The following is a 14,042-nucleotide window of genomic DNA, read 5'->3' as shown; positions in this document are numbered from 1 at the left end:
AAAAAACAAACATCTCAGCCAAATTAGTTCCTTGACTTTTTGGTCAAATTTCTAACCCACACGGGTGTCGGCGTCCGACTGGAATCAACTGACGCAAATTTGAGCCAATTTGGATTCCTTGAATTTTTGGTCCAATTTTTCAGGTCCGCGGCTGTCGAGCGAATTAAAAAACAAACATCTTAGCCAAATTAGTTCCTTCACTTTTTGGTCAAATTTCTAAGTGCCACGGGTGTCCGCGTCCGACTGGCATCAACTGACGCAAATTTGAGCCAATTTGGATTCCTTGACTTTTTGGTCAAATTTTTCAGGTCCGCGGCTGTCGAGCGAATTAAAAAACAAACATCTCAGCCAAATGAGTTCCTTGACTTTTTGGTCAAATTTCTACGTGCTGCGGGTGTCGGCGTCCGACTGGCATCAACTGACGCAAATTTGAGCCAATTTGGATTCCTTGACTTTTTGGTCAAATTTTTCAGGTCCGCGGCTGTCGAGCGAATTAAAAAACAAACATCTCAGCCAAATGAGTTCCTTGACTTTTTGGTCAAATTTCTAAGTGCCACAGGTGTCGGCGTCCGACTGGCATCAACTGACGCAAATTTGAGCCAATTTGGATTCCTTGAATTTTTGGTCAAATTTTTCAGGTCCGCGGCTGTCGCGCGAATTAAAAAACAAACATCTCAGCCAAATTAGTTCCTTGACTTTTTGGTCAAATTTCTAAGTGCCACGGGTGTCGGCGTCCGACTGGCATCAACTGACGCAAATTTGAGCCAATTTGGATTCCTTGAATTTTTGGTCAAATTTTTCAAGTCTGCGGCTGTCGAGCGAATTAAAAAACAAACATCTTAGCCAAATTAGTTCCTTCACTTTTTGGTCAAATTTGTAAGTGCCACGGGTGTCGGCGTCCGACTGGCATCAACTGACGCAAATTTGAGCCAATTTGGATTCCTTGAGTTTTTGGTCAAATTTTTCAGTTCCATGGCTGTCGAGCGAATTAAAAAACAAAAATCTCAGCCAAATTAGTTCCTTGACTTTTTGGTCAAATTTGTCAGGTCCGCGGCTGTCGAGCGAATTAGAAAAACAACAATCTGAGCCAAATTTTTTTCCTTGACGTTTTTGTCAAATTTCTAACTGCCACGGTTCTCGGCGGCCCACTGGCATCAACTGACGCAAATTTGAGCCAATTTGGATCCCTTGACTTTTTGGTCAAATTTGTCAGGTCCGCTGCTGTCGAGCGAATTAGAAAAAGAACAATCTGAGCCAAATTTTTTTCCTTGACTTTTTGGTCAAATTTCTAACCTCTGCAGGTGTCAGTGGCCCACTGGCATCAACTGACGCAAATTTGAGCCAATTTGGATCCCTTGACTTTTTGGTCAAATTTGTCAGGTCCGCGGCTGTCGAGCGAATTAAAAAACAAACATCTCAGCACAATTAGTTCCTTGACTTTTTGGTCAAATTTCTAGTCCCCACGGTTGTCGGCGTCCGACTGGCATCAACTGACGTAAATTTGAGCCAATTTGGATCCCTTGACTTTTCGGTCAAATTTGTCAGGTCCGCGGCTGTCGAGCGAATTAGAAAAACACAAATCTGAGCCAATTTTTTTTCCTTGACTTTTTGGTCAAATTTCCAACCCCCACGGGTTAGAGATTCTCCACGTCAAAGACTTCCATCAAGGATGATTAAATGTCCCATATTTTTCCATTGATGGTTTTATATTTCTCAACCACTCAATTCTGCACGGCGCCATTCAGACCATTGCTTGTTTTCCAAACATCAGGATTTAAATCGCTTGCTCGGCGAGTGTGCCAAGAAAAATCTTAAAAAAAAGAATTTAAGAACTGTTCAGCTGCATTTGGCTGGAAGAAGAACGGGGAAAACAGTTTCTGTGAGAATTTGAGATGTCTGCCTCTGGGGGCCGTTTGTGCTTCACCACAAGAATACGGAGCCAAATCAGTCCCAACTATTTCCATTCATTTCTCCAGTCGCACAGATTTGTACCAATTCTTGTCTCGAAATACATTTGAGAGCTGTGAGCTGAACGGTATGAATATTAGATACATGTGCTTATGCAAATGAGTTTATGATCAAACTAGAATCTCTTTAGAAAATGTGTTACAAAATGTAATGGATGCGCACTGGATGAAATATGCATGACGAATTGGCTCCAGAGAACACAGAGCGGGCAGGTGAACCTTTGCACAAAGGCTCATTTAAATTCCTTTCAGCCTGACTGTGGCAATACAGGGCGACAGAGGAGGAGGAGAGGACCAAACAGAGAACGATGACTGTGATGATTCCTGATCACAGGCAGAAAAATCGATCATATTGTAGGATATCGCTGCAAAGAATGATACAGCTGAACCAGGACAGAAGATTTCATTTTTATTTAAAAATGTTTTACCTCAATGCCATTTAGTAATGCGAGTTCCTGGAAACCTGCTACCACCAGACATACCAAAGCAGATGTGTGTGCTTTTATTTTTTTTCAAATGCTGCTAAAGCTGATAATCTTAATTATTTCTGCGGTTTGCAAACAAAAAGGCACATGGACATGAATGGGATACCTCGGTCAACCAACATGTTCATATTATGAGAAAGAAGCATGAAGAAACAGAGGGATTCCTGAAAAACTCTCACAATATCTGTAAAACTGGACTCTGGAGAAAAAAAGCTGTCTGGAATAGCAATAACAATTTGACTAGTTTCATTGCTTAAACGTTTACAACTGTGCTGCATGCAGGACCCTTACACTTTATACAGCTGTAATATCATAGAAACACATTCGATAGATAGATAGACAACCGCCTTGAAAACTTCCCCTTCGCAACCACACGCTGTAAAATGCTCCTCTCTCTCCTTTGGGATTCAGTGTGGTTTTTTTCCTCATGCTTCCGCAAAGTCCGAGCAATGAGCCGAAGCGTCAGTGCTCACGGGTTGTTGTCACAAGTAGTCTCTTCATCAATCTGCTGGAGTACAGTCACGTTACATAGCGGTGGGCTGGCCAGCTGAGAGAGAACAGCAACATGGCGTCAGAGGACGGACCCACATATCACACCTTCTGTATCAGTACTCACTTTTGAATCGCATGTAGCAGGAGTTACAGTACAGCTGTTTGTTTCGTATTCGGACTTCAGCGCCAGCTTCCGAACCTCCGAGGTCAGACTTGCAGTCGATGCACTATGGAGTTTAAGAGAAGGTAAACATCAGGAGAGAGCCAGCGGGGCGAAACGAAGCCAAAAGGTTCCACAGGGAGAGAGATGAGAGGAAGAAAACTGCACCACCGGGAGGAGTGAATGAATGAAGGACAACAGAGACACGGTGAATGTAAAATATCAGAATGTTGGGACGTTTCAGGACGAATCACGAGACAAAACGGGAAACTGTGGAGAGACAGCGAGGGGCTGGTTTTCTGTCCACTTCTGCCACATTAAGACAATTATATTGTTGCAGTGCTCACAAGTAGAAGATCATGACCTTTTAGATTAAACCGTCTGCAGCGAGTGAGGAATAAATCTGACACTATAGGGTTCGTTTAGGTTAGGATAGTCAGTTAGGACTGGAAGAGGCAGTGCAGGCCAACGTTCTCCTGCACACAGGAGCACGAGTCTCACCTTAAAACAGCCCAAATGATAACAGAGCCCAAGGGACTCGATGATCATGGCTGCTCCCTTTCCCAGCGGGGTGTCACAGAACGTACAGATTTTCTTGCCACTCACTGACCTGGATTACAGAACATACAAGCTGTTTATTTCACACATGCGTGACGCATGTATGAATACAAACACACACACACACACACACACACACACACACAAAGACACACAATGGTATACTAGGGTGTTTTTTTCCATTTTTTTCTTGTGTATCTTGTTAGATTTGGTTTGGGTTTTTTTGGATGGTGAAATGACAGTGTGGGAGGATGGAAGCTTACAGTTGAACGCTAAAATCAAAACATTAACCAGGAAATAAAACAACATATTCATGGAAGATGGTTGGAGATGTCAGACGCAAACCTCCATCACTTCTGAAGTTTTACACTAAAGAAAAGTGTTGCACTATTCCCACACACGTTATGGTTTACCCCCCCACCACCAGCCTATCAGTGACCCCGTATACCAGTGACGGGTTAGTGGCGGCCTGTCAGGAGCACAAGGTGAAGCAGCACTGTTGAGTTTACCTGCTCCGTTGCTGAGGGACACCAGCCTCTGACGTGGGCTCTGGAGAGGTGGTGGGTGACAGAGAGGAGGGCGACAGGGAAGAAGGTGACTGGTGCGACCAGGGTGATGAGGGGGTTCCTGCCCTGCCTCGGAGGGAGCCCATAGAGGAGGAGGAGGGCAGAGTTGCAGAGCTGGGCCGCGGCCCTGACCCGCCACCGTAAAAAGAATAACTGCCTGCGAGGGCAGATTGAGGCCGAGAGTCGTTTTGCATGTGAGAGTTATTCCTCTGTGTCCAGGATGAGCGGCAGGAGTTGTAGGCATCCAAGTTGTCAAGAGACTCTCCTCTGCAAAGCCAAACCCATGCCACGCCCGCGTTAGCTGGTTAGTGGTGAGGAGAGTGAACCAACCACCATCACACCATGACTACGTTATCTGTGAGGAAGTACCTGCGCATGGGCGGCATGTCAGCCTCCTTGTTGGTGACAGAGCTGGTGGAGCGCTGGCGGATCCAGCTGTTGTCTGTCAGCAGCGAATTCTTCTTCTTCATCTCATTCAGGATCTGTTGGCGCTCCAGCTCAGCCTGCGTCAAGGGCTGCAGACTCTTCCTGTCAGCCACGCCACCACCTGTCACTACACCCAGACAGGACATGAATCAAACATGCAGTGTGAAACGGGATGCCATGAATCAGGTGGCAAAGCAGCCATACAAGACAGCAGAATGAATGAAATATGCAGGTTTGAGAAAATCATAATATCAGGATGCACTGCAGCTCGCGACTGAAGAATCATTGTAGGTGCAATTCGATTTTGAGCCTGGAAACTGGCTGATCAGCTATTAATCAAACTCATCTCAGATTTGGAGAAAATAAGTGATTCAGCTGACTGATGATTTTAGATGAAATGGAGAGTGGGCGCGGCGGGCAGAGCACACCTCTCTCTGGTTCTCTGTATCTCATGGCACTGAGGATGTTTCTCCTCTCCATCTCCAGCTCTGATGCAGCCTTCTCACTCTGGGCCTGTTTGTCATGTGTACTTCTCAACTGATCCTCCAGCAGCCAGTGAGCCATGCCCCCCCACTGTACATACACACCTACAGCAGGGTACAGCCAGCATGTGGATGTGGGTGTAATCCACCAACCCACGATGTATGTTCATGTCTGCCAGCACCATTCTGTTCACTCAGTGGACATAATTATAGTAACTGACCTCTGCGCTGAGGCTTTTCCTCTTCCTCATCCAGCTGGGGAGATGATTTGGACTTGGCCCTGCAAAACAAACAGACAATATTAAAAAGAACACGTATAGTTTTCAAACTCCACCGGTTCGTTTTTGAGGCCGTATTTAAAATTGATCCAAAGAAATTATTTTTATGAAGGTTGTTGGCTCAGTTACGCCCATGATATTTACTTCACACAGAGGAAAAACATTTGAAAGTCGTACATTCTTTAAAAAAAATGCAAATTCTGAAGAGCTGACTGCAAGCAGGCACTCTCATGATAGTTTACAAAAAGTGGTATTGTTAAAATACTTCTGTTTAGATGGAGCAAGCACCTGGAAATATTAGCTGCACAGCAAATACTGTGCTAGACAGAAAACATGTTTTCATTGTTTTCAATGAGTTCTGGTTTCTACCAAACACACGACAGGGTTGGGTATTAATGAGGTGAGATGCTGTGAAAACAAACATGAACAGAAAGCAGAATGTGAGAAAATTAAAGGTGAGGTGAACTGTGAAGGAAGCTTCTTTTCGAAGCTACTATTCCTAAAATATGATAATCATTTGTGATAATTGTAATGTCTTGTTGTGCTCAGCATGTAAAAGTATCACCTTTTTATATAAAGGGTCAGTTTGTAATGGGACCATTTCCAAGCCAGCACAGGTTTGTCTTGTAAAACCCTCGTGACTTGAGACTATTTGACTGTTTGCAACATGGCTAACACCAGCTGCAGCTAGCAGCCAGGTGCTTGTTGTGTGCGTTCCCTCCTGAGTAAACATAAGTGCTGACTAGGCTCTTGGACGTTTCGTCCATGTGCAACTGGCGTTCTGGAGCCTGAATACCGGGTCCCAGAGTGAACGAATCTGAAGACGCTGCCTTTGGGTTTCTGTGTATACAACCAACAAATCTTTCCTGACACAATGACACCAGAGGTCCACGTCTCCTCTGACCCACATGTGCTAACCGCCAACAACAACTACAACAACGGTGGATCACCACGTTACTAATGAGCATGATCGTCAGTCCACACAAAAGTCTCTAGTCTGATCTGTATTGTCCACCATCTTCTTTTTATGTTTGTCTACATTGCATGAGTTCTGGGCACAAGCTCCATGTCTTATTCTCCGTTTATGGTGTATTTCTGTGGCAGCGTTAGCCTGGGATATGCTACCACCTATGGTTTTGTGTGGACACACACATTTCTTGCGACTATTCCGGCTTTTTAAAAACCATTCCTGTTCCGTCTCCGTGTGGACATGGCCTAGTATTGTCAGTGCTGTATTCAGGAACGTGATGTAAATGTAGGGTCAGTGGCACAAAGAGAGTCACAAAAGTTCAAAGTGAAACAATGTGATCTGCAGCCAACACATCCTCTCCTGTACTAACCTGTCGGCAAAGGACAGCTCTGAACTGGCAAACGTATGGGAGCCAGCAGTCCTTTGGTGCAGATGAAGGACAAAGCACATGCAGACACATTAGTTGGTGTTATGGGAGAGCACAGACGTAAAGCAGGTTACGTTTTGCACCGGTTTGCACGTGTTATTAACGTCAGCACGATGGACAGACGACAAAGATGACAGGAGTCTCTACTGACCACTGCTGCTGCTCCAAGGCGCGCTGCCTCTCTCTGAACTGCTGCTCTGCAGCTTCCTGCCTCCTCCTCTCCTCCTCCCTCTCCTCCTCTCTCCTCTTCTGCCATCTCAGCTCTTCCTCCTCCTGCCTCTTCCTCTCCTCCTCCTGTCTTTGTCTGTTCTTCTCCTCCAGGAGCTGCTGACGCTCCCGCTCCTCCTCTTCCCTCTTCCTTCTCTCATCTTCCTGCCTTTCTCTTCTCTTCCTCTCCTCCTGGAGACGCTGAAGCTCTCTTTCCTCCTCCTCCCTCTTCCTCCTCTCCTCCTCCTGTCTCTGGTTCTCCTGCTGCTCCCTCCTCTTTCTCTCCTCCTCCTCCCATGGCGGGGGAGTGGACTGGCTGATGGGAGACAGGGGTGAGAGTGGGTTCATGCTGTGGTTGTTCACCTCCAGGTTCCCTGGCTGAACAACATCAGGAGAGAAAAGAGGAAATGTGAGAACACATCACTACAAGTAAGTGTTTCCTAAATCCCAAATTACCATCAGAGGGGGGGATTTTACTGATCTCAAACATGTCACATGTCATGTGGAAACCACATGTCTAGACATTCATTTTCACTTTGATTTCAATGAAATGAGATTCAAATCATGAGTGAATTACCACTCCATAACATCGTAAGAGCCACACATTTTTATAATGAGTCACAAGATATTGTCCAGGTATTAGGCTACAAAACCTTTAGGTGCACTTTTATCACCTCTTGTTGGTCAACATTCTTGGTGATCTCCTCCTGAGCCTTGAGCCACTCCTCTTGCAATTTTTCCTGGTCACGCTTGTATTTTTCCTAAGCATAAGGGCAGGAGGTCAGAGGTCAAGAGGTCAAGCCCTTTAATAGCATGCATTGAAACAACCCCCCCCTACACACCACACAAATTATTAGTTAAAAACAGGTAAATGTAGCTTCAACAGACAGACTGAATGTCAGAAAATAAGACAAATGTGAGCTTTAATAATTTGATGAACAAACCTGTAGGAGGCGCTCCTGCTCCTTTTGCCATTTCTCCTGTCTTCTACGCTCCTCTTCCGGGTCCCAGGACCAGCGACTGGAAGATGGAGTGATTGGGGTACAGGTATCTAAAAACAGCGAGGACATAAAAAGGACACACGCTTGTAATGTTCAGTGAAGTGAAGCTGCCCAAACACACTGCTTTTCTCTCAAAGAACAACATACAACATAAATAAATGACCAAAAAACAACAAATAAAACCTGCCTATGGATGCTTGAGGAATTACTCAAGCAAACTTATGAAACATGAAACCTCTGCAATTATAGAAATTAGCAATCAGCACAGATAATACTACTTACATCTGGTACCGATGTCTCCGATCCTAAAAAGAAAAGAAAGAAAATCATCTTGGTGTTATTTCTGACATGATCGGGCAGAGTAGGCAAGTACACAAGTCAAGCTTCAGGCCACATCAACGCAACGTTGACAGGCTTATTAAAGTTTTATGTTGATTTTTAGGTCAAGCACCAATTCATTATTGGATGTGACATTTAAAACCAACGACAGTATTTGATGGTTTCAACATGCCTCAGGCAACAAAGGTCAAATTTCACCCACTAGGAGATATTACCACATCGTAGGAATTTACCATGCAAGCAGACCAACAGTGGGAATAGTGAAACGTCAATATACAGACTGAGATGACACGACTGATCAATCAAACAAAGAGAAAGAAGCAGCATGCACACAGATTCAGCCTGGGCGGCCTGAAAGGTGGACAAACACAACATAAACACAAGACGAGCAATGGCTTGTCTGCTGGCAGAATAACTGACATGCTGTCCAGCCACCACACCTTCAAATGTTGCTGAAAAGCACAATTGTACCTTTGTCTTATAATATCAGAGTTAAAAACAGATCATTTGGAAGAGGACACAAATCATTTGTGTGAACATGTTGGCCAATAATGCCACTAGTGTGCCTGAACAGCATGTCGGTGCTGAGGGGTGAGAGGTCACGGCACACTACAGCCTTTTACCACAGAGGTAGACCAGCGCACTGACACTGGACTCTGAGCAGCCTGAAGGAGGAAGGGGCACAGCGACAGGGTTACGCTCCCAAACCAGACAGTCAACCACAGCCACAGAAGAATCAATCACTCCTACACAACTACATTCCAACTGGGCATGGAGATGGGACAGATAGGAAACGAAACATGCAGAAACCTCTTGGATCTGCGAGACACAAGCACAGTGAACCCAGCCACTAAAACTCCACAGACATTGTTATTATTATGAAGAGCAATTTGCTGCTCTGACCAGTTTACCTTGTTCAAAAAACTCTGACCTCCGTTTTAAGTTTTTCAAAGATATGGGTTCTGATTCTACATGAGAGATGGAAACAGGATACAGTGAGGCACAACGGGAGAGGAACACAAGTTTGAACGGGGAAATCAAACCTCATATTACTATAAAACATTGTGACTGTTATCCAAGTCAGTAATATTGGCCCGTGTTAACAAATGTGTGAGCAAACTCCCACCCACTATGTGTGTGTGTGTGTGTTGTCAGAACAAGAAATATTCATCAGATCGATATCATAACCTTTCTGAGTGTGTGCTTGGCTCTTTACCTTTGTTCCTCATGGTCACTGACTCGTCACGGAAACCGCCATTAACTCCGTTTGAAGCCACATCCTGCACAAAGACATGCCGGGGGGGTTATAAAAAAGGCTAAGATGCAACATAACCTGGCAAAATGAATTCGTCAGTCGGTGGGATTCTGGGTCACTTACGATGACTGCGTGGGTGGGGGCCTTTGCGGATAGCTGCGTTTCCCTGGAGATGTGTGAGGTGAGATCCAGGCTGGAGTTGACGGTGTGTGCGGCAGGGAAACCTACAAGTATCGGATGACCCACACTGGTCAGATTGATGGTCTTATGGCTTTTAAATGGCGGGGAAGGTTGGTCTCTGTCCCAGTCTGAATGCAGACAATGCAACAGCAAAAATTGTACGTGTTTGCACGTATAAGCACAAGTTTTCTGTGCGTGTGTGAGCACAATCGTAGTATTGTATACAAACACTTATCTATCTACACAGAGAACATTATAAAGCAGGGGATAAGGTTGCTGTTATGGTGCTGTTATAGAGAACAGGGGGTGACAGAGAAACCACCTTCCTCAGCCATGCACCTTATCAAAGCTTTTATAAACCCACACAGTGTTTCTAACAGGCTCACGACCACTGGAACGGCTTTATAAAGCACTGTGTGTTAGAACCAGTGGTGTAAAGTGATACTGATGCAGTTGGAACAAGTAAGCCTGTTATATTAACACTGTGAAAAGAGAGGTCCCTGGGTCACAGCTAGGTTAGTTCCCCTATGAGGTAGTGGAGAGGGGGATGAAAAGAAAAAAAGAAGAAACTAACAGAGGAAATGTACACAGACAACAGTACGGGAGAAGAAAAACAGAACTAAACACAGAGGACAACGCCATAAACATTCTCTCCTCATCAGATCAGGAACACGGTCACCGGTTAGCTGTCATCAGATCATCCACGGATGATTTCACAAGACTTTATGGACCAATTTAAAGTGTCAACACTGTTTAGCAACGCAGGCGGCGTGAGCGGCACTATCAGGACAGGAATGCAACCCTTATAGAGTCTCATTCCCTTTTCATCTCTAGCTGTGAAATACACACACACACACACAAATTTTACGATAGAATGTGAAGGAAGGCACATTACCACAACACTTTGAACCACAGACTGTATGTAAGAATCAGAACCATGAGGTTGGTGTTCATTTTTCTTTAAGATCCAGAACTGAGTGTATCTGCAGGGTGACTGCGATGGACTGACTATAGCAGCAACAAGGTAGTCAGGCCCTAAAAAACATCCTGCTTCATCTTTATAGTGTACTTCAAACTGAACCATGACTTCAAAAAACTTCTGTGCTGTTGTTGTTTTTTTTTTTTTTCCAAAGAAACACACTTGCTAAGAAAGTGTGTCCAAGGGAGATCAACGGTCATTACCTCCCCTTCCACATAATCATACAACTTGTGGAGTCGTCCCCTGTTGGCCATTAAAAAAACTGTGAGGGTGTTTATGGTTCATCAGGTTCTTTGATACAGTCAGTGCTCCATTCTCCCCGACACCTCAAACAAGCCATCGATACTTGTGGAGTCAAACAAACCGGGTCAAACACCACAAGTGTACTGGTCTTCCTGTTAAACAAGGCCACACACACACATGCAGTCCAGAGAACTCACTGTTCTTGCCGTGACGACGTATATCCATCACCAAACAGCCCCCCTGCAGAGCCTCCTCCATGCCGGCCTTCCAGTCTGTGTAGCTCATTTCTGCCACCTGGTGCCCGTTGACCGTCAGCACCTCGTCCCCTGGCTGCAGCTGGAACATCTCGGCGGGGCTGCCTGGGTGAGACAGAGGACTGGCCTCAGAGCCGAAGCTGCTTCCAGATTCCACCGCTGACGTGACACATCTTGGTGTATTATCCAAAGTTAAGATATGTCGCATAGCATCTTCCAGTTTCGACAGCTTTTACTGTCAGTGTGCGGTCTAATGCGTCTGCTCTGGGGTGTCTGGAGGTTTTTACACCCCTGTGCTGTTATGCATGCTGGGAATGGACGGAGTAGAAAAAGAGGCTCAGGCCCAACAGATGTGACCCAGATAGGTGTTGTCCTACATAGGTCTGCTGCTGCAGTGGACTGAAAAACCTGCTGACAACGACGCAGCAGTGTCTGGTTGTAAAATGTATCTGACCCAGAGCTGGTCCCAGGGGAGGGATCGGATCAGTGTGTCCACACCCCTCTGGGTGCACATGGACACTTGTACTTTGTTTGAAGGTCTTTCTGCTGTTACCTGGTTGGATGGACGTGACATGAGCGCCTGTTGAGTCCCAGGCTGCCTGAAAGCCAAAGTCTCTGCTGCTGTTGGGCTTCTGGTTCAGGCTGATCCGCATCTCACAGCAGCTCTTCTACAAACACAGTTCACAAACACGGCCAAAGCATGAGTTTGACATCCAGCTCTAATCCCCTGGAAGACAAGCCCTGTGTGTTGGCTGGTGGTCTTTGACAGGAAAGCCTTGTATGAATAATTTACGGCTGCTGATTTGATGGCAACGAGCAGACAAATGTATATGAATACCTGGCTGGTGTCGTTGACTGGAGCAGGAATGAGCGGGGCTTCACTCTTGGCCAGAAGCGGGGCAGGTGAGATGCTCTGAGTGTGAGTGGTGGTGGTGGTGGTGGTGGTGGAGGAGGTGACACTTTTTCCCGCCGTCTCCTCTTGCTCCTCTTCGTCCTCACTGCTGTGGGCGGAGCTGGACTGAGAGTGATCCTCGTCCTCAGAGGTCATGAACTGCTGGTAGCGGCTAGGCACAGATGAGTTCTTGGAAACGTCAACGTCTCCGTTGACACGTTTGCTGGTGTTGTCCGTCTATGGGAAAAAGATGTAAAATAATGTATGAAATAATGTATGAATATATTCATCTGAAGATGTTTTAATCTGTTGGTGAATGTGTTTTGGGAGTGAGCGAATTGAACATCTTTTATTTTACAAATTGTAATAAATATAAGCAAGCTGAAGCTCTTTCTGCTGACTTAGCTTCGTGAAAACACCAGACTCATTCATTATTTACATCGTAATCAGATCGCACTGTACCTGTCCAATGACTAGCTCCTGCTGCTAAATCAGCCTCCTGTGTTCTGATGCACCAACTCTGTGTCAGTTTGAGCTGCACAAAAACAAAACTCACTGTGAAGGTCCGGGGAAGAGAGGTGATGCGGGACGGCTGGGTCCCGAAGGGTCTCGGTGTGACAACTGAGGTTAGACGTGCACTCGGATCGGGTCTCTGGTAGCTCCTGGGGAGGGAGGCAGAAACCCGAGACACCCCTGGAGGCTTGGGTTCCATTGAAATTTGGTGCGGTTGTTGTTTGCTCAGGGAACCAGAGGAAGGGGCCTCAGGCTGTGTGCCCGACAACGGGCGCCTCGGCTCTGGCAGCTCTTGTACAGAGGTACGAGAGGAGACTGTGGTTGTGGTCTCCTCAGTGGTCTTGGATGTGCTGGTGTGTACCGGACTCCTCACAGCGGGTGCAGCTGATGGAGAGCTGCGGCTGGCGGGAGCGATGGTGTTGCTGCTTGTGCGACTGACCACGACGTCAGCTGGGGATGCAGCTGGGGGGTTGTCGCGTTCCTGACAAGGCTCAAGGGGGTCCGGATGGAAAGGCGCGTCAGTGGTGAAGCTCCTGGTGGGAGGGGCTCGGGTACGGGGGGAAGGGACGGCGAATACGTCCTCGTCTTCGTCAAAGCAGAGGGATCCAAGACGACTGCCGACGCTGCTTTGTCGTCTGATTTCTCTGTTGACCCACGAGAAGGAGGAGACGGGGGTAAACGGGTGAAAGGGGACAGTGATAGATACTTTTTTATAAAACAGGTTGAAATGAGGCAATGTAGGTCGATGAATGGGACAAGTACATGGAACAGGTTAAAACAAGAGGGTACACATCCACACTAATGGCACAGACTGTCATTCATGGCTCACTTCGATATCCTGTAGTGGTCAATGCCGAAAAAACACACATTTGTCTAATTACCTTTTCATGAAAAGCAAAGATTCCTCCTCCGATGGTTAAAAAGAGGGACAAATTCAGTATTTATTGTAAAAGCAAAGGAACCAGCCAGTATCTCTTATCTTATCTGTGCCTTATCAATACACCATGTACGATGAGGTGTGTTAGCTTTACCTGTCCTCTTCCATCTCTTTGAAGGTTTTAGATCTTCTGCTGCTGCCGAAGGTGAGCTGCTCTATCTTCTCCCTTTCCTCCTTCTTCTTCACTATATCAGAGTTGACACTCCTGCGCCGGCTCTTCCATTTGCTCAGGTCCTGCAGAGAAAGAAGCCCAGATCACCTCTGGGATCATTTCATACCAGCTGCAGACAGGTTCATATCAAGCTGGTTGTGTTTGCAGGGGAAACTGCTCAGTAGAAGAGAAAAATAATAAGAAGTGTGCAAAAAAAAAGAAAGGGCTACATTTGAAGGTGTTCTATTTGTGTGCTTTAGGCTCCTCCTGCCTCACCTCC

At 46.0% G+C, this 14,042-nt stretch overlaps 1 protein-coding gene across 1 annotated transcript; it reads right to left on the bottom strand.

The window, feature by feature from the left end:
- Window positions 1–2,976: 2,976 nt before the first annotated feature.
- On the bottom strand, window positions 2,977–13,845 carry LOC144739190 (LIM domain only protein 7-like; the record flags this gene model as incomplete). Its single annotated transcript, XM_078622164.1, has 21 exons — window positions 2,977–2,999; window positions 3,069–3,171; window positions 3,606–3,714; window positions 4,244–4,495; window positions 4,598–4,781; window positions 5,083–5,241; window positions 5,358–5,416; window positions 6,755–6,805; window positions 6,963–7,396; window positions 7,693–7,779; window positions 7,963–8,069; window positions 8,298–8,324; window positions 8,982–9,023; window positions 9,270–9,320; window positions 9,575–9,638; window positions 9,737–9,921; window positions 11,213–11,374; window positions 11,823–11,937; window positions 12,108–12,398; window positions 12,718–13,318; window positions 13,706–13,845. Coding segments are annotated over 21 exons (3,246 nt in total), but the record flags the coding sequence as incomplete, so codon positions are not given.
- Between the last annotated feature and the right edge of the window lie 197 nt (window positions 13,846–14,042).

This window comes from Lampetra planeri, unplaced genomic scaffold, assembly GCF_965212315.1.
Source record: "Lampetra planeri unplaced genomic scaffold, kcLamPlan1.2.h2 scaffold_1361, whole genome shotgun sequence".
Taxonomy (NCBI): Eukaryota; Metazoa; Chordata; class Hyperoartia; order Petromyzontiformes; family Petromyzontidae; genus Lampetra; species Lampetra planeri.
The sequence above is the reverse complement of the archived record's forward strand: the minus strand, read 5'-3'. Positions and strand labels throughout refer to the sequence as shown.